Here is a 24,407-nt window from a genome sequence, read left to right as displayed (position 1 = left end):
TCTCCACCACCAAAACTAACCGTTTCCTCTTCCTCTCTGTTTTCTTGTCTCCCTGCTTCTCTCTTTCTCTTTCCAAGTTCCGGAAAAGGGGAGACCCCCTTCGCCCGAACCTCGTCTGATTTTCCAGACAAAGGAATCCTACATTTGTCTGGATCTGGAAACCAGACGAAGGGTCAGGGCTGGCCCAAGTCTCTAGGGGGGTCCAAAGCGAACTTGAAAATTAGGGTCCTCTATTTATATCAACAAAAAATAACTATATTTTTCTATATGTATTATTAGGTATAAAGAATCATTTTGAATGTTAGAATTGAAGAAGGTAAAAAGTCTTGGCAAAATACAAGTTGTTTGATTCTTGAAGAAGCTAACCGACTGTGTATTTTTTCTTGCATATTTCACTTTTCAAACTATGTATAGGAATCTTAGCTAGCTGGTTATTCTCCAAGTTGTATCATAAAATTTATTTCATAGCGATGGATACACCAAATTTTTCTCTAATAAATAACCAGGTCGAAGTACCTTTACAAGGAAAAAAATAAAGAGATATATGTAGTATTTGCAAAACTGGTGTAAGCAAAAACATTTAAAATGTACGTATCGAATAATCCAAGACATATTGTGAACAAATATTTGAATGATCTAATTATATAAAACCCAAAAATAATTATGAAACAAAGTAATAGTTAAAAAAATGAAGATGACCAATGGTGACAACTTAAGAGAGATACAAACAGGGAGAAAGTTTTTTTTTTTTTAGGAAATCCCATAAATTACTAAAAGAGTATTAGAAAGTCCCAAGTAAGGTACAAACAACGGACTAAAGTAATGAGATCATCCGCAAGAGGGTAAAAAAGCTAAAAGTCCAAAATCAGGGGGCGAGATTGTGGGCAGTTGAGTTGGAGTTCCAAGGGGTATAAACGTAAATGACATGCATTGTAGAAACCTTGCCACGTAACTCTGATATCTCCCCTTGGATGCGCCACGGGGTTGTTTGGTGGCCGTCTGATAAGAGACCAATGAGGGTTTTTGAGTCCCCTTCAGGGTCGTGTGGTGAGGGGTGCGAGCCGTGCGCCCGCACAGGGCCTCCCACCACACAGGGCCCATTTTTAGCTTTGAGAGGTGTAGGGAGAAGTGAATAAATAAAAAGAGTGTCATGTTACAAACATCTAAATGCAAGCAGCTCAGTTGGTTTGATGCTTCATTACCAATCGGGAACTCCCGAGTTCAAGTCACACGGATGACAATTTCCTTTTTTTTTATTACTTATGTGTTTTATTGCTTCTTTTTAAAAGCAAACCACTTCTTTGCTTTGCTAGTTGTTTCGTATAGTTTTTGTTCACGAAATAAGGATTAGAGACTGTAAATCTCAAATCAGTCTTCATCAGTCTCTAGCGTATACCTTTCTTAAAAATGTGTCTTTCTCTTGTTCACGGACCTCGCTTCACTTTTAAATCTGTTCTAAGTTAAAATCATAATCGACTGTCACACATTGACAAGATCAATAATTTAATTTTTCTAAAATCTTAGTAGACACTAACATTTGATTATTTTAAGAAAAAAGTTGTTTTGTTATCAAGGAAAGAAAGCAAGCACGCCTAAATGTTAATTTTTATTTCCATAGTTTAATGTTTATTTTTTTAAATTTCAAACTAATGTTTTATAAAAATAAGACTCTCGTCAAACCAGAGAAGTTTTACATAAAACTTGTCACGACAATCATATAGTAACATTATACATTGAGTTTGGATTTGTTAATGATTCAATCTTAAGTTTATAATTAAATCATTTGAAAACAAAAAAGTTCAGATAAAATAAAACTCTCTTGTTTTTTTTTATATAAAGGGGCCCACTTCAAATTTAGCACCGGGCCCCTAAATTGTCAGGCACGTCCCTGGTCCCCTTATAATAGAAAGTGTTGAAACCCTAGTTCTACAACCAAATCAAAACCGAGAGAGAAACCTTTCAGCTCGCTGCGAAGAAGGGATTTAGGAAATGACGGACCACCTTTTCTGTGCCATATGTTTGACGGAATGCCTTTTCATTAAGCTCAAAGCCGTGGCTGAGAATTTGAGGGCCCTGGGCGAAACTTAATTGCGGGCCTTTCGTACAAAAATAAATTACGAGCAAAAAGTTGAACACAATGTTAGATGATGAAAATCATAGATGATTCACATGTGTATTCCTGTATTATTGGTTTTCTTTTTTTGAAAAAAACACTTAGCATTCTATTCCTTGAAAAACACTTCAAAAATTAACGAAATACACCAAAGGTAACAAAATGGTTAAGACAACAAAGTGTAGTAGTGGAGCAAAAATAAAGATTCAAAAAGTAGAACTCTGGACTTGAACCCGTGTCTGCTGCATGGACATCAATCACCCTTTCCAACAAAGCTAGCAGTAATTAGATGATTAATTAGGTATTGCATATAATATAACCTTTAAACTATGGCCCTTTTATAGGAAGTAGGCCCTTTTGAGGTGGGGGTCCAGGGCGGACGCCCTTCCCGCCCCCTCCCCCCCTCAAACACGGCTCTGATTAAGCTTTCTTGATGGTGCCTTCAAAGTGATGTGAAGTGGGGGCCCTTCGTATTTCGTAAGCTTGGGGCCCAAAGCCGTTGTTTTGGTTGCTTTGGACATGGACTGTCATTGAGAAGGGTTTCAGTGAAGTTCGCCGGAGCTTAGAGAGAGAAGCAGGGAGAGGGAAAGAGCAGAGAGAGAAGCAAGTAAAGAAGTCGCCTGCCAATTCGTGCTTCAGACTTGAAGGGTGTGTTTAGTGAATGTTTTTGGGTTTCCTACTTCTTTCTCATGAAATTTTTTTTGTTTCTTCAATAACACCCACCTCCCTTAAACACATTTCATATCCCCTCTGGGCCCCCCTAAGAAAAGAGTTGGGTGGAAATATAATCCGCATACTCTCTACCGCTCTACTAATAAACCTTCTCTTTAGTCTTCTCCTGTAATTGGTCTGGTGAAGTGAAGAAGAAGATGGCGACGATAATGCAGCGATGCGGCGGTATAGCGAGAAGAGTGATGATGAGTGAGAGTGTCGGCTCACCTCCAGTACTTCCGTCAGTGTGTGGTCGTGGAGACAAGAAGACGAAGAAAGGTAAACGATTCAAAGGATCATTCGGAAATGCCAGACCGAAGAAGGAGAAGATGATTGAAAGAATCAAAGACAAGGTTGAAGTACCTAGGTCTACTCCTTGGCCTCTTCCTTTCAAACTCATCTGATGAGAATGGTTTTTATTACTTTTTTTTATCTCTCTACAATAACTACATCTATCATGTACTCAAAATTGGTGATTTTAGGGTTTTTTTTTCTTTAATGGAGAAGTTAATTAAAATCTGTACACTTTCTTATGAATCAATGAATTAATGTTTTGTTTCCATGTTTTTCTTTCTCTTCAGTTTAATTCTTCTGGTTCCATTGTGGTTTTATAATTTATATTTAGGTTCTCACCTGACTGCACCTCGAAATTAGGTTTTCCCTTTTGTAGCTATCTGATATAAAAAGCATCAATTGAATAATGCATTACTTGTAATTAACTTGGATAGGATCATATTCAAGCAAAGCTCAAACATTTCTTTATTAATCATCAGAAACTAAACAAACAACAACACCCAACAATAAGGCATTCGATCACTACCCTGTGCAAATGTACAAACTTCTTTCGTTCTTACATCAATGTCGAAACTGCAGAAAAATCAGAAAGTGGGTAGAATTGGAAGATGGCTTTCGAAAAGGAATGAATTCAATTAACTTCTCTCATTTCGTTTCTAATATGGGTCTCACAGGCTTAAGAAGGGGAGGATGGCGTCTTTCCAGACGTCGAATCTCCGGGTAGTAGGGCGAGGTGAGAAACTGAGGCTGAACATCTCTTTCAGAGCTTGATCGGGCTCAACGAGACCCACAAGTTTCGCGACAAGAGCGGAGCTTTCCTTTATGTGATCCATGTCTTTGGAGTCGGTCCATAGACGGTAAGCAAGCTTTAACTTCCTCTGTTTCATGTCCAACTTGATTCCCCATTTTTGATATAGTTCTCTTCTCTCCTCTTTGGAAAACTTCTTCTGCAATCGTTTACCCAGCATTTCTCTCTCACGGTTAAGAGCTCTCATACTGTTTGTCGAAAAAAACAAGTTAATTTTATTCCTCGAAGTAGCATCAGTTGGAGAAGGAACATTCATTAGTACGGCAGAAGGTAACAGGATGATGATACCTCAAATTAGGACTGAGTGGCCGACCACCTTCAGCGGCTAGTTCATCGAGGTTTCCTCGAGCAAACTTTTCTTTAATGAAGGAAAGTCTTCTAAGTTCCACTTCCATGTAAATGAGGTCAGTAGGATCACCTTTGAAGAGGAGAAAGAAATATGTTCTATGAACTAGTGAGACATAACAAGTATCCCAAAGTTCAATTATTTCCTTCTGCTGCTTCTGAAATTCCAAGAGCCAATTTGTAGGAGAAACCACAAGTTCCTTCATTGGGTCTAGACCCACATCTTTCACTGTTTTTTGAGCTTCATGGGCATTTTGTCGCGTTTCTTGAACCTACAAAGAACACATCATTTTGTCCAAAGTAGATTAGTTTTATGCATGAAATATTGAAATCTGAGGTATCCAGTGTACTCATCAAGTCTAGTTCAGAAATGCGGAGTCCCAGAAAATGTGGGACTATTATGCTAATACTCTACTACAATTAGGGCAGGAGACACTCGGCAGTCTACTTTAACACAGGGTTAGGGTTACAAAGTCTCAATTATCCCTGAATCGCTAACCCAACAGCTACATGTGGAAGAAACAGGTGGAAATTAAACAAAATTAGCAGCAAGCAGGAAAATTGATAATCTAAAAGCATGAGCTGCAAGTAACGAAATCTTACTCCATCTACTTGATCTTTTTCTGACTGAATTTTAGCCGTCTCGTTCGTTCCTGCGACAACAGTACCAGTACAAGTGATACTTTCTTCATCAGGCATGTTGATCTTCCTTTCCTTTGAGTCGTCTGTAACACCACTCTGTTGAGAAGTCTCATAGTCTTCTCTTGACCTTTCAATATTGGCAGAAACACTCAATTTTTGCAATTTGGTCTCAAAACTTTCAATTCTACCAGGGATATATTTCTCGAACCAAGATTGTGATGCTCCATCATTCTCTTCAGTACCCATAAGAGTAGCTCTACAGCTTCTGCTTCTAGTGAATTGCAAGTTTCTGGAGCTCGATAACTTCGACTCAACAGTCATAGGTGATTCATCAGCGTAAGGATTGACAAGAGAGTTACCAGTGTTACGCACATTCTGGAATTTCTGCTTCACGCACTCTCGTCTCAAATCTGTGTCTCTTCTTCCAGCAGATGCTACTGATTCCTGGTCAGTTGGATCCTCATTTGCATTCGTTGTGAAAGGTGAAATAACTTCACTTTCTTCGGGTGACAACACACTAGACATGACATTTCTGTTTGTGCTAGATTCTTCCATCTCAATACATCGAACTTCCTTGCATTGGTCGATAATATCTTCTTCCCTAGGTTGAGTCATACTCTCCCAACCTTGAGGTGAATCTGTTACAGCAAACTTAGGAGAACGCGTGGTCATTCGTGAAGTATTGGCATCAGAGAGAAAATAGTCTTCTGAGTTTCCAGGTATCTGCAAGTCATAGTCATCTTCATAATTATTCACACTAGAGTATAAAGATGTATTGAATCTCGTAGCATCAACCTCCGAGGATTGCTGTTCAGAAATCCCTTGTGACTCTGATATTGAATGTTCATAGTCTCCCGCCTTGGGTGCATCAGACTTCTGTTTTCGACCATAATCTGCCTGAAGAGAATAGCAAAAAACAATATTTAGCAGCTGAAGCACACAAATAGAAGGGAATATTTAGATTTTCTAGTTAAAGTAGCAGTACGACACACCCATAATCTCGAATCTCTGTTATTTGCAACTTCTTGTAGCAAATGATCAAGTCTCGATTGAGCAAGATCCCTTTGTTTTGTCAGCTCTTTTATCTGTTTCTCCATCTTTAGAAGAAAAGAAACGGAATCACGTCAATGAAAATGGCAAATTAAATCATGAAATTTGTCATGTTGTTTGCATTACTATGCAAAAGGTAGACATCAATCTGACCTTTTCAATCCGAAGATCTTTCTCTCTCAATAAGGCCGCACTATCACTCATGGCAGAAGTAGGTCCTGGGACTCTCAGTTCACTCTCAAGTCTTGCTAGTTCTCTTTGCAAATGCTTTACTAATGCCTTATCTGACATTACTACATTGACTTGTGCATTAGTAGCTACTTCTTTCGCACAACTAGCAAATAAAAGGGTATTTTTTGATTGTTCGATATGGTGCCTCGAGGGGCTCATTGTACATATAATTGCAGTTCTTGCATTGCCTCCTAATGAAGTCTGAAGTATCCGTGTTAACTTAGAATCTCTATATGGAATATGCCCATTTCTTCCTTTGCTGCATTCAACAAAAGATCGTTTAGTCGATAAGCAAAATCCACACATCAAGCTAAAAGCTATCTAGTGGAATCTACCGGCATACACTAAGTTAATGAAAAAATGCGTAGAGAGAAGACAGATTTTAGATACCTTAGTTTGCGTATAACAGTTCCTAGGGTGAGCAAACTTCGATTTATATGACAACCTTCTTTTAGTCTCGCACCAGCTGATAATGCCTGGGAAGCTCGTTCACTACCGGCAAGATCAACAAAGTTCTGAACTTCAATAAACCAAGAACACTTTTCGTTATTTCCGTTGTATTTCGTTATAAAGCATGAGCTGCATGACCCAAAAAGACACAACTCCACGGAATCATCATAGAAAAAGTTATATATTTGTTTCATACCACACTGGCTGAAAGAGTGCTCGAATTATCCTTCCCCAAAAATTCATGAGCCGAACTTTCAACTGTCTATAAGGAATCAATAAAGAGATCAAAAGGTAAGATTAGAGGGTTATAAGATTCGGCATACAAATCTTGTTCATAAAAAATGTATCTAGTCAAACCGAAACTAACCAGTCTGAGAATTTGATGAGATCTGGAGCTGGTTTCGTTCAATAAGGTTTCGCCAACCCGTCTTTGAGCTAAAAATGCAGTACTAAAAAGTAAATATATCATAAACTTGTAAGAATAGGTTTAATATAGGGATGCTTACCTTCACAAACCGAAAGGAGCTCTTTTAAATGACTCCAATCTCTGAGAGTTTCCTCTGTGAGTTTCTCTATAATTGTCCCTCTCTGTTGAACTCAAAATCATAAGCATGAATAAATGAACTCTTGAAACCATAAATGTACTAAAAACGTCGTTTACCTCTGGATCATCGAGGACCCTAAGTGGGGTAGCATCTGTACTTAAGAGGTCTCTAATGGCTTCATTGTAGATTTCCATTGCAGAAAACTTTAAAGCAAATGCTCTTTCCTCATGCTAAATGATGAAAGACAAAAACACCTTCAGAGTCCATAACTCGAAATAATTGGAAGTCGAAACTCGAAATATCGGAAAAGAACTAGTTTGTTCAATTACCTTCTGGATGTAGCTATATATATCATTTACTGTGTACTCAGTAATTCCATTCATGGTGTATGTTTTCCCACTACTTGTTTGACCATATGCAAATATGGTAGCTGAAAAAACAAGTTTCTAGTGAGAGAAGATCTCTCTCTCTCTTTCTATCTCTCTCTCATTAATGAAGTATCTATCAAACAATAAGAACAGAAACTTGACAAGAACATTAATACTTACAGTTAATACCACTGACAACTGAAATTGCAACTTCTCTTGCAGCTTCATCATAGACTTGTTTTGTGGTGCAATTGCATTGAAATACTCTATCTACCCATCAAACAAAACCCAAAAAGAGGAGAAAAAATCAGAAATTTTTAGGTCTATAAAGTGATTATGGCCATTACTGAAAAATCTAAGAACACCCCAAACTTGAATAATCACAATTTAACAAAATGAAGAAAAGGGTTTTACTCTTACCAAATGTATAAGCAGTTGGGTACATTGATCTTTCAGGAAGATTGTTCTTGAATATAATGGTATTATCATTAATACATTCCCAATCTGAAACATCATTTCTAGCAATTTCTTTTGCATTTAAAGGTCTTAATCTAACTGAAACAAAAATCCTTTCATGGGTATTTTCCATTTCCATTTTCTCAAACTGGATCACTTCTTCTTCTTCTTCACTCACAGCACCCATTTCTTCTTTCTAAACCCACAAAAGAAAAGAAAATGAAACTCATAAGTTAAGATATCTTGTTGAATAGAAAGGGAAAAGGGAAAAAGAGAAAACCCCAATTTTACTCAAACACAACTCTTTTTCTCTCTAAGACTACCCATTAATCAAAAATAGTTAAGATGTTAAAAACAAGTTTGGTTAGAGTTTAATAACTTAATATTTCCATTATCTGTTTCAACTTACTAATCATTCTTGGTTCTAATTAAAACCACATATCTTTTATATACTTTTGTCTCAAACATCTCCATAAAAAACTAAAAAAAAAAAAGAAGAAAAATCTCACTCTTGTTTTCTCTATCTCTTTCTCTCTCTCTCTCTCTCTCTCTCTCTAAGATATGGAGTATGTTTATTCTATGGTAGAAGACAAACGGTTTGAATGTCACAAATAGATAACTTTACAAATTAGGCACCCATTCTTATGCTTTGAGATTAAGTAATAAGTATGAGGGGTGTTTAATTTATTTTCTTCTAGTATTATTTTTAATACCCACACACACACACCCTTAAAGCTTGGATTATTCAGAGAATGGTCCCATTTTTTTTCCAGACTGTCAATATTCTTCTTTCATTTGTTTTCTTTCACTTTCTTCTTCTTTTATCTTGTTCTAATAAATCTTAAACTACTGTTTTATGAAAATAGAATGTTCTCAAAATCTTAACTACCCTTGGAAGTTTTAGAGAGAGAGAGAGAAAGACTGAATAGTTCAGAAATTACCTGGCTTTTCTCAAGGATAAGTGAATCTGATTTCTAATAAGATGAAGAAATCTTCATGATTCTATCAAAGCATTGAGTAAGAAGTTAATGAACCAGTAAAGAACACTTGGAATGGGAGGAAGATAAAATGGTAAAGGTTAGATAGAGAGAGATGGAAGTCAAATTGTAACCAACAATGACCCATGATTCCATGAATCCACGATCTTAACAAAAAAAAAAAACCGTCTCTATTTGTTACTTACATGATTCTCTCTAAAATTCCATTTACTAACGATATTACTGTTTGAGAACAAGGCAAAACTTGATTCATAAGGAAAAACAAGCTCTTTTATACCATTTCCTTTTGAAGAACTACCTAATTATTCCGATCCTAGTCTCCTAGTCCTAGTGGGAGAGACATACATACATGTTACTGAAAAATAGTCGGATCGGGTATATTTAGTCATGTAGCAAATTGAACAAAATGATAGAAAAAAAAATACCAGTTATTAGCCGTCGCGGAAAAAATCATCTATTTGTTACACAGTTACTCTCCAATTTGTCAAAAACTTAATTGCCAACGAAACTAAATTAGTAGAGTTGTGTATGCATCAAAAAATTGTTTTACATGTAATTGTTTGCGTTACTACTGGTTTTATGGAAATGGCTACGGAAAAGAACATAAATGTTATCATCAAAAAAAAAAAAAAAAAAAAAAAAAGAACATAAATGTGTATCGGGAACATAATTTCACTATATTTTCGAGTTAACCCATCTACCTTTTTCGTAGAAATAAAACTCATTGTTTCTATGGAAATTACAACCCACCAACACTAATCTTGTAAAAGAATTTAGAAAATCATTTCACAATACTCTCAATTATCACCCATATCCAATCTAAAGAAGTTCAATGAGACAAAAGAGAAGGAAAGTTTGTTGATTGAAGGTAGTATATAGGTAAGTAATTAGTGGCCCCGACAAAGGCTGTGGAAAAATCAGCATCCCACCTTTTTGACTAGAAAAAGTAAATTTGAAGTTACTCTTCCACCATAATACCATATACAAATAATCTCTCTAATTGAACTATATGGGCTAAGGAGATTGCAACTAGTGGTACTATGAGATGTTTTATTTGTCCTTCCAAAACAACATGTAGCCATATCTGTTAGGAAAAATAACCTAATTAACTTGTTCAGTAATATGAAGATAAACGATGCGAAAGTAAAAGTAGAGACACCAAGATTATTTAACGTGGCAAAAAACCCCTCCAAACTAGAAGGTAAAAAACCACGGGACCTAGTCCAGAAATCTTCCACTATAATTAAATAATGGGTTACACAATTCTTCAAGATGTGTAGAAACACTCTTGGACAACTCTTCACCAAACCTATGGTGGATAAACTGAACAAAGAAACAAAGAAATAAAATCTCTTACTCCTTAGGATTTGAACAAATCCTAGATTCCTAAAGGTTGAAGAAGATAACCACAAACTAAATTGCTTCACAAGATTAATAATCTTCTTTTCTTCAAACCAATATTCTGCTCTTTCAATCTCTCTTGAAAGAACCACTTCAGAAATCTCTCTTTCTCTGACTTCTCTTTGTTCTGGAAGTTGTTGTGTATAATCTCTTCCCTTTCATTCCCTATTTATAATAATAAATAAGGAGGTTTACCAATAGAAATAGGAATTCCTTTTTAGGCTTGAAAAAATAGAAACTTCTATTTTTTCCCCAAACAAGGAATAAGGGAAATCCTATTCCAACTAGGAGTCCTTTAATTATAAGGAGGGACCCCAACAAACTCCCCCTCCCGACTTATGAAGAGGGACCTACCATCCCCAAACCTGCAACACTGCTACATAGCTCATGTTTGCCTTTGGGTAATGGTTTTGTCATCATATCTGAACCATTGTCGTCAGTATGGATTTTCTCGATCTTCAACACCTTGTCTTCAAGAACATCTTGGATCCACTGGTATCTCACATTTATATGCTTGGACTTTGAATGGAAACTAGAATTCTTACTGAGGTGGATGGCACTTTGACTGTCGCAATGAATAACATAATTATCCTGTTTCATACCAAGTTCTTCTAACAATCTCTTCATCCATAACATCTCCTTGCAACATTCTGTAATGGCAATATATTCTGCCTCTGTAGTAGATAAAGCTACACACTTTTGTAATTTAGATTGCCATGACACTGCTCCCCCTGAAAATGTAAATAAGTAGCCTGATGTGGACCTTTTAGAGTCTACATCTCCTGCCATGTCTGCATCTGTGTAACTGACTAATACTGGCTTATCATTACCAAAACATATACGAGCTTTAGACGTACCTCTAAGATACTTCAGAATCCACTTCACTGCTAACCAATGCTCTTTGCCTGGATTAGCAAGAAATCTGCTTACTACTCCAACTGCAAATGCAATGTCCGGTCTTGTACACACCATTGCATACATCAAACTTCCTACAGCTGAAGCATAAGGAATTTTCTCCATTTCTTCTTTCTCACTTCTAGTTGATGGACACTGATCACGAGTCAACTTGAAGTGACTGGCTAATGGACAACTCACTGGTTTTGTCTTGTCCATATTGAACCTTTCTAGAACCTTCTCAATGTATCTTTCTTGTGATAGCCAAAGTTTTCCAGCTTTTCTATCACGAGAGATATGCATGCCAAGAATTTGTTTTGCTGGACCCAAGTCTTTCATATCGAAATACTTGTTTAGTTCCTTCTTTAACCTGCTAATTTTATTAGCATCCTGACCAACAATCAACATATCATCTACATAAAGTAGAAGTATAATCAAATCTCCATCAGGAAATTTATGAACGAAAACACAATGATCTGAAGCCGTCCTGTGATACCCTTGATCCTTCATGAATGATTCAAACTTTTTGTACCACTGTCTTGGTGCTTGTTTTAGCCCATATAAACTCTTCTCTAACTTACAAACCAAGTGTTCCTTACCTTTAACTTCAAACCCTGTTGGTTGTTCCATATACACATCTTCCTCCAAGTCACCATGAAGGAAAGCGGTCTTGACATCTAGTTGTTCAATTTCTAGGTTCATACTTGCAGCCAATCCCAATACTAACCGTATAGAGGACATCTTCACCACCGGAGAGAAAATCTCATCAAAATCAATACCCTTCTTCTGCCCAAATCCTTTCACCACTAGGCGTGCCTTATACCGTGGTTGTGAATTTCTTTCTTCGGTTTTGATTTTGAAAACCCACTTATTTTTAAGAATTTTCTTATTCTTAGGTTTTTCAACCAACTTAAAAGTGTTGTTCTTATGCAATGATTCAATCTCATCTTGCATAGCTTTCAACCACTCCTTTTTGTGTTCATCATCTATGGCTTCTTCATAACACTGTGGTTCCCCACTATCTGTAACCATCACATACTCGTGTGGAGGATACTTGGTAGATGGTGCTCTATCTCTAGTCGATCTTCTCAATTCAGCTGGTGGTTCATGTTGAACTTCCATTCCTTGCTCAACATCATCACCCATAGGAACATCTTCATGAGCTTCATCTTCATGATTTTGTTCTTCACCTGCATTATCATGCATAACCTTAGAAGAGATATGTGGATCTAGATCAATGAGATCATTACTATGATTCTCATGCTTCTCAACTTTCCCAAAGTCCTCAATAGTTTGATTTTCAAGAAAGACCACATCTCTACTTCTAATAATCTTCTTATCGACTGGATCCCATAACCTGTATCCGAACTTCTCATCTGCATACCCTAAAAAGATGCATTGCTTGGCTTTATCATCAAGCTTTGCTCTTTGATCTTTAGGTATATGCACAAAAGCCCTGCAACCAAACACCCTTAAGTGTTCATAACTGACTTCTTTCCCAGCCCACACTCTCTCAGCTACATCTCCATCTAATGGTGCTGAAGGTGATAAATTAATCAGATAACATGCAGTACGCATTGCTTCACCCCAGAAGCTTTTAGGCAGCTTTGCTTCTGAGAGCATACATCTGATCCTCTCCACAATCGTGCGGTTCATGCGTTCTGCTACACCATTTTGTTGTGGAGTTTTGGGAACTGTCTGTTCATGTCGAATACCATGGGTTTTGCAATACTCTTCAAACGACCCGATGTATTCTCCTCCATTGTCAGTGCGAATGCACTTCAATGATTTTCCTGTCTCCCGTTCTACCATGTTGTGGAAATTCTTGAAAACTGCAAGTACCTGATCTTTGGTCTTTATGGCATATGCCCAAACTTTCCTGGAAGCATCATCTATAAAAGTAACAAAATACAAAGCACCACCAAGTGTTTTGACCTTTAAAGGTCCACAAACGTCTGAATAAACAAGCTCCAAAACACTGGATTTTCTTTCAGATGCATTCCTTTGAAAGGATACTCTATGTTGCTTTCCTACTAAACAATGAGAGCAAGTGTTTAAATTTATACCTTTTATGTTCGGTAAGTCTTGTCGTTTAGCAAGGATTTGAAGTCCTTTCTCGCTCATGTGCCCGAGTCTTCTATGCCAAAGATCAGTGGAAGAATCTTTTTCAACTGCATTCAATTCTCCTTTACACAGTTTTACTTGAGTTCTGTATAAAGTACAACACTTCTTCCCTCTTGCTATCACCATTGACCCTTTTGTGAGCTTCCACTTTCCATCACCAAAGTGACTGTGGTACCCTTCATCATCTAATACTCCGGTAGAGATTAGGTTATATCGAAGATCTGGTATATGCCTCACATTCTTAAGAATCAATGTACTCCCTGTGCTCGTCTCAATTTTCACTTCTCCAATTCCTACGATTTTTGAGAAACCTAAGTTTCCCATCCTGACTTTGCCAAGGTCACCAGTTCTGTAAGAGTTAAAGAACTCCTTACATGGAATAGCATGATACGAAGCACCTGAGTCAACCAACCATGTCGTTTCAGGTTCTGACTCAGCCATACTTAAGCAAGTGTCTCCACAACATGAGAGTAAGATAATGTCATCACTTGAGGCAACTGCCGCAACATTATCTTGTTTTTCATCATCCTTTTTATTTTCCTTCTTTGTTTTCTTGCAATCACTCTTGTAATGACCCATTTTTCCACAACCAAAACATCTAACTTCTTTCTTTGGTTTTGATCTCCCCCTTGACTTATCACGGTTATGAGGTTTTCTACTTTTACCTCTCCCCCGTCTTTCTGTAACAAGTGCCTCTGAATGAGACTCGTCTGACGATGATTTCCTTCTTGTTTCTTCATTCAACAAACTACCTGTTACGTGATTCATACGCATTATGCCATCAGGAGCAGAATTGCTAAGAGACACCACCAATGTCTCCCAACTATCTGGTAAAGAATTTAGAAGAAGTAAGGCCTGCAACTCATCATCCAAAACTAACTTCATTGCAGAAAGCTGGTTTACTAGACTTTTCATCTCATTCAAGTGTTGAGCAATTGAGGTTCCTTCTTTATATTGTAATTTTCCTAGCTTTCTGAACAAGTAAGCCTTTTTGGCAGCTGTCTTTTGATCATATAATTCTTCTAATTTCCTCCATAGACTATAAGCGGAAGTCTCCGTTGATACATGATGAAAAACACTGGGTTCTACCCATTGTCGAATAAATCCAACAACCTTACGATCTAATACCTTCCAGTCTTCTTCATCTATCTTCATCGGTTTTGTACCGTGATTTTCAATGGGTGCAGCTAGGTCTTTGCAGTATAACAAATCTTCCATTTTTGCTTTCCACATCAAGTAGTTTTCTCCATCTAAACTAATCATTCGATTAGTATTCACTTCCATATTTCTGAACAATAAATCCAACCTTAGCTCTGGTACCACTTGTTAGGAAAAATAACCTAATTAACTTGTTCAGTAATATGAAGATAAACGATGCGAAAGTAAAAGTAGAGACACCAAGATTATTTAACGTGGCAAAAAACCCCTCCAAACTAGAAGGTAAAAAACCACGGGACCTAGTCCAGAAATCTTCCACTATAATTAAATAATGGGTTACACAATTCTTCAAGATGTGTAGAAACACTCTTGGACAACTCTTCACCAAACCTATGGTGGATAAACTGAACAAAGAAACAAAGAAATAAAATCTCTTACTCCTTAGGATTTGAACAAATCCTAGATTCCTAAAGGTTGAAGAAGATAACCACAAACTAAATTGCTTCACAAGATTAATAATCTTCTTTTCTTCAAACCAATATTCTGCTCTTTCAATCTCTCTTGAAAGAACCACTTCAGAAATCTCTCTTTCTCTGACTTCTCTTTGTTCTGGAAGTTGTTGTGTATAATCTCTTCCCTTTCATTCCCTATTTATAATAATAAATAAGGAGGTTTACCAATAGAAATAGGAATTCCTTTTTAGGCTTGAAAAAATAGAAACTTCTATTTTTTCCCCAAACAAGGAATAAGGGAAATCCTATTCCAACTAGGAGTCCTTTAATTATAAGGAGGGACCCCAACAATATCTTGTCCGTGTTTATGGTTTACTAGACTATATGGCTACGACTGCTCACAAAAAAAAGCTTCAGAAGATTTGGAGTTCGGTCATTTTCTTGAGAGATTTTATGAGAACAACGTTTACTTGCCGGTGAAAATAACCTACTTTTTTTTCGTTATAGTTAGTTGTCATAAAGAAAAAGACACCCCCTAATTGAAGTAGTCATATACTGTGGTTCCTTTCGGTCTTCTTTCCGATAGGAAATACAATATATAATCTTAGTAGCTATATGGGAAAAAGGGCTAAATATAGACTTCATGGTATAGTTTTGTAGAAGTATTCCATTGGACTCTTATGGAACACTCCTAGTAAGAGTAACTAAAGTAATGGGTTAGGTATTAGTGGTGAAATTAAGAGGAGGTTAGGTAATGAATGGACTATATGTCTCTATCCCTATACAAAATGATAGGAATAATAGACAGAAAACATCATAATGATGACTCAGTACTACTAAACTACGTCCATTAGATTAATATCTGATTGTAATCCATCGACAAGTTAATAAATATATTACGAATTATCATCTAGTCGTTGTAGTATAGTGGTAAGTATTCCCGCCTGTCACGAGGGTGACCCGGGTTCGTTCCCCGGCAGCGGCGTTTTTTTTAACATTTTGCATCTCATAGGTGCCTAAAGGTGTTTATTTCCACACAAGGCCTTTGACTATGGGGTACTTTATATTCACACCGGAAGAAAGAAAACCGAAGTGACGACTCACTAAAATTATGCTCCTAAAGGCCCAGTGGAAGGAGTTAAATTTGAAGGACGCCGATATAGATGCATTCACATAGACTAAGTATTGGAAGAAAATGAACATTGCTCCAAGGGTTTAGATGTTCATATGGACACTACTTCAAGATGCTCAACCAACAAGAATGAAATCATTTATGTTTAATCATAAAAATGAGCCATATGTGCAATGAAGAAGATGTTAATCACCTATTTTAAGAGGTGTTAGTTAGATTGCAAAAGAAATGTGGGTTCGATCCCCTTGACTTCGAGTAGATGATGGTAGAAGCATCCAAGAAGTGTTAAAAGAATGGATCGAAAACGCAATTAATGATGAGGGAGTGAAGATTAGCTTATACCTATTGTGGTTTCCGTGGAAGGCCATGAATAAACTAGTCTTCAAAAGTAATAGCATAATGCGTGATGGAAGAGGCAATATGGTGGGAACGTTTAGCTCGAATAATCCAATCTAATCTGAAGGAAAAGTCATCGTCTTGGGTCTAAAGGTGGTAAAATAGAGGCAAGAAAGTATCATTACTACTGAGGGAGATGCGTACCAATAATAAAGGCATATGAGTCGGAATTAGCAAGCACTCCATAGAAGATAAAGAACACAATGCAAGTATCCATGAAGAAGCGATTTCGTTTGAGAACCATCAACTTCAAACTCTTTACTCGTGAAAGCATCTACATGACCTATAAACTAGACAAATTTGGGTTATCGAATAATGCAACACAATCTTGGGAAGGAAATCATTCCCATCCTTGTATTGCTATAACTATCTAAATAGATAGGCTCTCTATTGTTTACCCAATTATGAAAGAATAAGCTAATAGGTCATGTATTTACATAAAAAAAGGTGCCGTTAAAGGCACCCGATTTTTGTGCTATAATCAAGCGATTCTATTAGGACACGGGTTATTTTAAAAAAATATTATAACTATTCAGCTTTTCTAACAAGCACCCATTAGGCCGTTAACCTTTATAAATGTCACATTCAAACATCAAATAATGGGTGAAGAAATGTTTAATTATGTATTTCATTAGAGATTTTTTTTTCTTAGGTGAACATTGGTTGGAGATAACTCTTATTGATTCTTTTGTAAGTTTTGGGAAGAAAAATATAGAAGAGAATACTTCTGGGTGTTTATAAAATATAATGGTCAAAGTTCATTGGCACTAGTCAAACTAATAATCCTACTTACAACACAAAGTTGGGGTGCTTTTAGCACCACCGGAATTTGAATACATGACTAATTTGAAGTATCAAAGAAACTTCTCAAGTTTTGTCATTTGTTGTACTATCCTTTTTCTTGTTAGTAAGGAAATTAACAGTATTGGTAGTTTCATTTCTAACTTTGACAAATTACTAGTTATTTACTTGTCCCAATCCTTCTCTCTATATATAGATGGAGAGAGAGAGTGGGAATTTGCCAAGAAGCTTCATGCTACTTTGTCCACCTTCATTTCTCTCAAATCACACACACACACACACACACCCTCACTCAACAATGAAATTTTGGAAACCCTCATTCTATTATAAAAGGGTGGTTCATAGTTCAGATTTCTAAGCAAAGTAAATCATACATTATCATAATATAAGCTAGGTTTAGAAATGGAAATTGAAGAAGTAGGAAACTCTGCTCCATTGCCTCTCCTATCTTTGAATCATATATCGTTGTTATGTCGATCAGTCAGGATTTCTGTTAAGTTTTACGAAGATATATTGGGCTTTGTTATGATCAAACGTCCTTCTTCTTTCAACTTTCATGGTGCTTGGTTAGTTAAATATAACCCTTAATGTGTATTTTATGTTTGCACTTATAAAATGTAAAATAAAACCTTTTGAGTACCTATATCTTATAATGTATTTGATCATAGTCTATTTATCGGTTTATAGGTTGTTTAATTATGGGGTCGGTATCCATTTGCTGAAAAATAGTGACCTAGACAAAGAAGAGTTAATGCGAGAATCGCGACCCATTAATCCAAAGGATAACCACATCTCATTCCAAGTGAAGATTCTTCTTTCTATTCAAGTTGAAGTTCTTGTTTAATCATGTTTAATATTAAATTACTAAGCTAGTTTTGTATTTGTTTCATTTTTTTTTTGGTTAATGTATTTAGTGCACCGATATCGAACTTGTGAAGATGAGATTGGACGAGTTGGGAATCAAATATGCAAAAGCAACGGTGGAAGAAGGTGGTATCAGGGTTGATCAAGTATTTTTCCATGACCCGGACGGATATATGGTCGAGATATGCAACTGCAATAATCTTCCTGTTGTTCCTCTCTCTTCCTCGAGTTCTTTCAAGCCAAATAAGAGGGTTACAGTAGCACATACAAAGGCAGTTGTAGTTAGGTGTGGAATGACGGAGAATATGATGATGGAGAGTTTGAGCAAGGAGATGATTAATATATCGTTTTAAGTACTACGACGTGTATTTATCATAGAAAAAGTCTCATGCTCAAGTATTGTAAGTGTTATGGTGTGAAGTAGGTGTATGATTATGTTATGTTCCACATGATATCTAATCTTCGTATATGAACTACACATTAAGCGTATGTGTTATAAACTTATACGTAACGTAAGTGTGTGATTACTGCTAGGTTTATAGAAGTGGCCCGTTTAGAGGAGCAGAGACGAGACATTTGTTATTCAAAATTGTATCAAACCCACTGATTTTCAACATATTCAAGTTAATGAGCTAACTCTTTCAACAAAAAAAAGAAAAAAATGAGCTAACTTCCATAAAAATATTTACCCCTTTACTAGGAGATGTTCTTAGTAATAAGAAGTGAACTCTAGAGTGAATAACATCTAGTCGTTGTAGTATAGTGGTAAGTATTCCCGCCTGTCACGCGGGTGACCCGGGTTCGATCCCCGGCAGCGGCGTTTCCATTTTGCGACGTCTGAGTTTTTGATGGAAAACACAACGGCGCCTTTAAAACCACTCTTTAACATTTTTCATTTCCTGGTTCTTGGGCAGTTGCTGGTTCAAAACATACCCCAGGCCCATACCTAAATTTTCTTACGGAAATTTTAGTTGCCACACTTTTGTGCTATTCACACTGCAAAGAATCTTGAGTAGATCAATTTACTATGACCAAGCCAAGTTTATGCACACTACACAAGTCTGAAGGGGTCTATTGCCGAAACTTTCTGTCTTGCTCATTTGGGAAATATCGCTCTCCAACCAAACCATTGGCCTAGTTTGCCTTCTCTTTACAATAGAGCCTTGTGGAGGGTCTGGCATGGAACTCTCAACATGGGTTTAAAAAAAAGGCACTTTAGACCAAAAACCCTCATCCAGGATTTCATGGCATGAATCCTCAATGACTGAGTTTTGGTAAACCTCAATGAAGGGTTTGACTCGAATCCTTCAGAGGGTCTAATAAAGATAAGTGATGGATTACAACCAAATACGACAGTAGGATCTTAGCGACTTCGTTGCAATCCATCAAGGGCAAATCCCTGAAACCCTAGTTAGGGTTTCGGTGATTTACCTTTGAGTAAATCAAACTGAAAGTTGCATGTCTTTTCATCGTGTCTCTCATTGTGTCTTTCTCGTCGCCCTCTCTAATCACTACCATGGTCCACCACCACCACCATTGGTCTATCTAAGATTGGGAAAGCAGTCTGAGAGTCCGCCACTCGAACCACCACCAGAGCCGTAAAAAGACCAAATGCATGAGTCCAGCTCGTATTCACCCGCCTTGTGAAAACAGGTGCTAATGTTCGAGACACAAGTAGGTCCTCCCAAGTCCCAACTACGACCCGCAGGTCACGTAGAAGACTCGCGACATCGTCGGCCGGATCTTACGACGGGTTACACGAAAGAGTGTCGACTCGATTATTAGAAGATCTGACTAAAGGGAATGAGATATAAGAGTGTAAATGATTAGATTCACCTAAAAGTAACCAAAATGGTCTGCTAAGAGTCGGACAAAGGTACCGAAAGGGTCTGCTATGGGGCGGGCAGAGGTAGCCAAGCTTGCACTCAAGTTAGACAAATGTTTCTTTATGGTTATTCAAAATACAAACAGAGTTATTACCTCAACAAACATTCAGAGAACAAAATGTTTGTTTCTCGTGATAATGTCTTCCTTGAAAATGAATTTATTTCCAAGAAGACAAGTGAAGAAAATTTTAAATATCGAAGAAGTTCGATTCAAGAAACAAAATGACAATGATGTGCCAACGTCAGTTACAACGGTCCCGTGCCTCAAGAGATTCTTAATAGGAAAGCATAGGTATAATTAGATGAACTGGACGAGCCTTCCGCACAAGTCAGATTGGGTTCGTAAGAGAACTCTCAAGGAGTTGAGAGTGTCTCACAAGAAAACCCCCGAAATGAGAGTGTTTTACCAGTTGTTCAACCCCTTGTGAGTCTCAGAGGCTCAAGGAACTATTTCAGACGACGAATGCCCTACTTCTAAAGATAATGAGACTAACACCTACACAGAAGCTGCGACGAGTCCAGAATCTTAAAAATGACTTGTAACTATGAGATCAGAAACGGAACCCGTGTCTGAAAACCAAGTTTGGAGCTTGGTCGATTTGTCCAATGGACTAAAACCTATTGAATGCAAATGAATTTTCAAGGTGAAAACATACAAGGATGGAAACGTCAGTGTTTTAGAATGAATCTTATACCAAAGCCAACACAAGTTTGCACATAGTAGACGTTGCACAAGCTCAAATTAAGTAAGATTTTCCCCCCAAAACTAGTGTGGAAAAAATCTTATGCAATCTCGTTCCTTCCTCTTAACACTAGTTTCGAAATATATGTTTGGAGCCGATTCAAAGCTCTTCGTGGTCTCATATCCATGACACCTTCTCGGATTGGGAGAAATCACCCACGCTTTAAAAAAAACGAGATTTTTGAACCAAAAAGTTTATTAATTTTGAGTAGATTGTGAGAGAGAGAGAGAGAGAGAGAGCGGACATGAAATCAAGTAAATAAAGAAAAATATAATCAAAATAGACAATCACACAGGACACAAGAGATTTACGTGGTTCGATTTGTAAAACCTATTTCACGGCAAACAACGACGTGTTGATTTTCACTATAATAATATTCTACGGGTTAGCCTTACCAATTTGAAGGGAAGAAAAATATGGTAGGGTCGAAGGTCCATCCGAGATATTTTTGGTTGGAAAAATTTGAGGTAGAAACACTTTCCTTATCACCCCAAAATGGCCACGTTTATTTATTCAACCACTTTTGGATGGACTATTTTTGGCTTTCATGGGTCAAACTCGAAATGCATAATTTTGACCCTATTGGAAAATGTTTAAAACGAGTTGTTCTAAAGCTAATTAATAATCAAGGTAGGAAGAAGAAAAATGTGTCAATAATGAGAAATGAATGAAATATTTTAGTTGTATCCACGCGTTTTCAACCGCATTTCACAATGATATAGTACTGCTGTTGATAATACTTAATCTGTCTTATTGTCTGAATCAGCTGATCTTATGATCCTATAATTAATTATTTCATAATCTTATTTAGGTACAAACCTAGTATGTATGAAGTCTTCAGATTTGATTAGTAATCAATTGATTTGTTGATTTCACCAAATGCTAACTCATCCCAAATAATTAAGCAATACTGGTTGTCAATTTGTCATGATAGGAATCCCACTTGAATCCAGCTCATGTAGTTGTGATTTTCATTTTTTTTTCTTCATTTAAATGGAGAACGTGAAATATTATATGTATTTATAAGATACACACTTGCATGTTGGAGCAGCTGACTTTCCCTCCTTATCATCACCTCTCCACAAGATATATATATACAATTACACCTTAACGAAAAAAAAAAAAAGATATATATATATACAATTATATATTCAGATTATATTACATTGGCCTCCTCATTATGATTCACACCCTCTTATTTTAAGAAATTACAATTCACTCCTCCGTAGAATCAAGAGAATAATCTGACAGAGCCATACCAATCTGAATGTTACTTCTGAGACAAGTTCTATGAATAACCCTACAACGTTTTATAGTCCTTTACTATTGGTTTTGGGAACCTTTATTATGACAACTTACGTAGAGAGTCAGAACTCAGAAGATTTTTTTTGAGAACTAGCTATCAATACATTTTGTTTGTCACTGCAGTCACCTCAACTACGTCAGCTCCTCAACCACCACCATCTACCATCCATTGCAAATTACAACCTTCACTTCTTCGTGACCCAACCCACATTCGACTAGGCCAATCTTCCACCTCCACCACGACCAAGCAAACGCAACTAAGCAATACCCCAACCAGAGAAAGTGTACAGAGAAAGTAGATGAAAAATAATCCCATGTCTAGGTTGGGTCAAGTGACAAGGAACCAAGGGGGAAAAACCCTGATAAGTGATAATGACAGATACAAAAGTGATAAGACTGATGACTTGTGTCAAAGGTGGAGGCCAATCTAAACCTAACTACTTTCATTCCTCTGTTAAGGGATCCCAATTCAAGTTTCTATTATTAGGGAGGACTTCCTCACAAATATCCATTTATAAATACAACTTATCATCTCAACCAATCTCATCCATCATCTTCCCACAACAACAACAACAACAGATTGAGAAGTTTTCACACATTTTACTTTCTTAAAATTCAGAAAGAGAATTTTGCTTTTCTCATCAGAGAAACAGAGAGAGAGAGAGAGAGAGAGAGAGAGAGAGAGAGAGAGAGAGAGAGAGAATTAGTAGTGAACCCAATTGGAAGAAAAAGAGATAATGGGAATAATTAGCCAAGAAGAGGTAGTAAACCAAACTCTACCATTGCTCTCACTCAACCATGTATCATACCTTTGCAAATCAGTAGCTGAATCAGCCAAATTCTATCAACAAGTTCTTGGTTTTGTACTCATCAGAAGACCTTCTTCTTTCAGTTTTGAAGGAGCATGGTAATTAATCTCACCCTTCATTAATTACTTTAACTAATTAATTACTTCATTTCATACATTCTAATTGATTTGGATGAAATTAACTTGAATAGGTTATTCAATTATGGAATTGGGATACATTTATTGCAGTGCAATTCAATTAATGATGTTCCACAAAAGCCTTCAATTATCAACCCTAAAGATAATCACATTTCCTTCCAAGTAAGTTTTCATGCATTTCCTTTTTTTTTTTGGATTTGTCTTGTTTTTAATTATGAGAGACTTACCTTAATTGGTATGATTTTTTCTATAGTGTACTGATATAGAAGTGGTGAAGAGGAAGCTCGAAGGCATGGGGATGAAATACGAGACTGCCCTTGTGGAAGAAGGAGGAATCTTCGTTGATCAGTTGTTCTTCCATGATCCAGATGGTTATATGATTGAGATATGCAATTGCGATAATCTTCCTGTTCTTCCTCTTTCTTCGTGTCCCCTTAAAACACCTGTCAAATCATACATTGAATATGATTCCAAAAGTAAGTTAATTTTCACCAAATCCTTTTTAGAAAATGTCTATATGCAAATAAAATACTCCGTAAATCTCTAAGTACTCATTATTGGAGATGGAATCGAGGTCTATGTTGTACCACAATTTTTAAATGATTTGTGTGCGATTAATGCAGATAAGGAAGCACCATCAGCGAGAACGGAGAATTTTCAAACTGAAGCAATGGAAAGAAGAATGATGGAGAGCTTGTTCACTAACATGATTGAGATTTTCATGTAACTTCATTGGAAAATATAAATTCTTTTTCCCACTTTTTTCTTCTTATTCTTTTAAACGACTGTGTTTCTACTAATGTATTTATTTTTGTTATATCTGTAATAAAATTTGTATAGATTATAGTAATATATCTATGCCAAGTTACCAAATATTAAGAGAAATGTGATTATTTAAACACAAAATGAATTGAAAATTTATTTCATGAGATGTGTTAAAATGATTTGTACCATTTGGCGAAACGAGCTCCATACTGGTTTGCCACTAGAATCAAGGCCATCAAGGTCTTGGCACCATCACTTGTCATTTGAACCGTCCAAAGAAATACAACCCCGATCTAAAAACACGTAATTGACTAAAATGTTGAAGTCGCTTTCCATCCCTCACAACAATCTCTCTTTCAACCACTTTAGACATGAATTTGAAAGCAAAATGACAATCCCCACATATCCTTAAGTTCTTGAGGACTCTAACCGTAGCCCTACACGGAAGCCTAAGAAGTCCAACGGCAAGCTTCTCACTGTGAATAGATAACGTATTCTTTCTGCTCATGTCCGATATCATGCAATACAA

The 24,407-nt window shown here is 36.7% G+C and overlaps 3 protein-coding genes and 1 non-coding gene across 7 annotated transcripts; 3 read left to right on the top strand and 1 right to left on the bottom strand.

Moving 5' to 3' along the window:
- Positions 1-3,559: 3,559 nt before the first annotated feature.
- Positions 3,560-9,356, bottom strand: LOC147533595 (kinesin-like protein KIN-7E). Of its 4 annotated transcripts, none has more exons than XM_086650705.1 (14): positions 8,955-9,356; positions 7,978-8,209; positions 7,738-7,827; positions 7,519-7,619; positions 7,306-7,419; positions 7,151-7,232; positions 7,012-7,079; positions 6,841-6,906; positions 6,585-6,709; positions 6,117-6,453; positions 5,906-6,010; positions 4,875-5,810; positions 4,215-4,543; positions 3,560-4,114 (listed from the first exon to the last, which is right to left on the bottom strand). In XM_086650705.1, the coding sequence occupies exons 2-14, from the start codon at positions 8,198-8,200 to the stop codon at positions 3,787-3,789; spliced, it is 2,904 nt and encodes a 967-aa protein (XP_086506831.1). In that variant the 5' UTR covers positions 8,201-8,209; positions 8,955-9,356; the 3' UTR covers positions 3,560-3,786. The 4 variants fall into 4 exon arrangements, with proteins under 4 accessions (XP_086506831.1, XP_086506833.1, XP_086506830.1 ...); XM_086650707.1 differs by lacking the exon at positions 8,955-9,356 and adding an exon at positions 8,523-8,760; XM_086650704.1 differs by lacking the exon at positions 8,955-9,356 and adding an exon at positions 8,423-8,715.
- Positions 9,357-17,588: 8,232 nt separating this feature from the next.
- LOC147533594 (glyoxylase I 4-like) lies at positions 17,589-18,717 on the top strand. The gene is made up of 3 exons (XM_086650487.1): positions 17,589-17,935; positions 18,057-18,171; positions 18,284-18,717. The coding sequence occupies exons 1-3, from the start codon at positions 17,772-17,774 to the stop codon at positions 18,584-18,586; spliced, it is 582 nt and encodes a 193-aa protein (XP_086506613.1). The 5' UTR covers positions 17,589-17,771; the 3' UTR covers positions 18,587-18,717.
- Positions 18,718-18,981: 264 nt separating this feature from the next.
- Positions 18,982-19,053, top strand: TRNAD-GUC (transfer RNA aspartic acid (anticodon GUC)). The gene has a single exon. It is a non-coding gene; the product is annotated as a tRNA-Asp (tRNA).
- A 3,634-nt stretch (positions 19,054-22,687) lies between these two features.
- LOC147533592 (glyoxylase I 4-like) lies at positions 22,688-24,039 on the top strand. The gene is made up of 4 exons (XM_086650414.1): positions 22,688-23,074; positions 23,167-23,275; positions 23,367-23,589; positions 23,737-24,039. The coding sequence occupies exons 1-4, from the start codon at positions 22,905-22,907 to the stop codon at positions 23,838-23,840; spliced, it is 606 nt and encodes a 201-aa protein (XP_086506540.1). The 5' UTR covers positions 22,688-22,904; the 3' UTR covers positions 23,841-24,039.
- Positions 24,040-24,407: the final 368 nt, after the last annotated feature.

Source organism: Eschscholzia californica, unplaced genomic scaffold (assembly GCF_041429995.1).
Source record: "Eschscholzia californica isolate CP2 unplaced genomic scaffold, dmEscCali1.0.p SCAF_6, whole genome shotgun sequence".
Lineage (NCBI taxonomy): Eukaryota > Viridiplantae > Streptophyta > Magnoliopsida > Ranunculales > Papaveraceae > Eschscholzia > Eschscholzia californica.
Note: the sequence above shows the minus strand (reverse complement) of the source record. Positions and strands in the feature narration are given on the sequence as shown.

Excerpts from the sequence above, each read along its gene's own strand:
- LOC147533595 (XM_086650705.1), bottom strand. The coding sequence starts at position 8,200 with ATGGGTGCTGTGAGTGAAGAAGAAGAAGAAGTGATCCAGTTTGAGAAA. Across the intron at positions 7,233-7,305 it reads GGGTCCTCGATGATCCAGAG|AGAGGGACAATTATAGAGAA; the intron begins GTAAACGACGTT and ends TGAGTTCAACAG. Across the intron at positions 6,454-6,584 it reads ACTGTTATACGCAAACTAAG|CAAAGGAAGAAATGGGCATA; the intron begins GTATCTAAAATC and ends TGTTGAATGCAG.
- LOC147533594 (XM_086650487.1), top strand. The coding sequence starts at position 17,772 with ATGGAAATTGAAGAAGTAGGAAACTCTGCTCCATTGCCTCTCCTATCT. Across the intron at positions 17,936-18,056 it reads TTCAACTTTCATGGTGCTTG|GTTGTTTAATTATGGGGTCG; the intron begins GTTAGTTAAATA and ends ATCGGTTTATAG. Across the intron at positions 18,172-18,283 it reads ATAACCACATCTCATTCCAA|TGCACCGATATCGAACTTGT; the intron begins GTGAAGATTCTT and ends TAATGTATTTAG.
- LOC147533592 (XM_086650414.1), top strand. The coding sequence starts at position 22,905 with ATGGGAATAATTAGCCAAGAAGAGGTAGTAAACCAAACTCTACCATTG. Across the intron at positions 23,075-23,166 it reads TTCAGTTTTGAAGGAGCATG|GTTATTCAATTATGGAATTG; the intron begins GTAATTAATCTC and ends TAACTTGAATAG. Across the intron at positions 23,590-23,736 it reads CATTGAATATGATTCCAAAA|ATAAGGAAGCACCATCAGCG; the intron begins GTAAGTTAATTT and ends CGATTAATGCAG.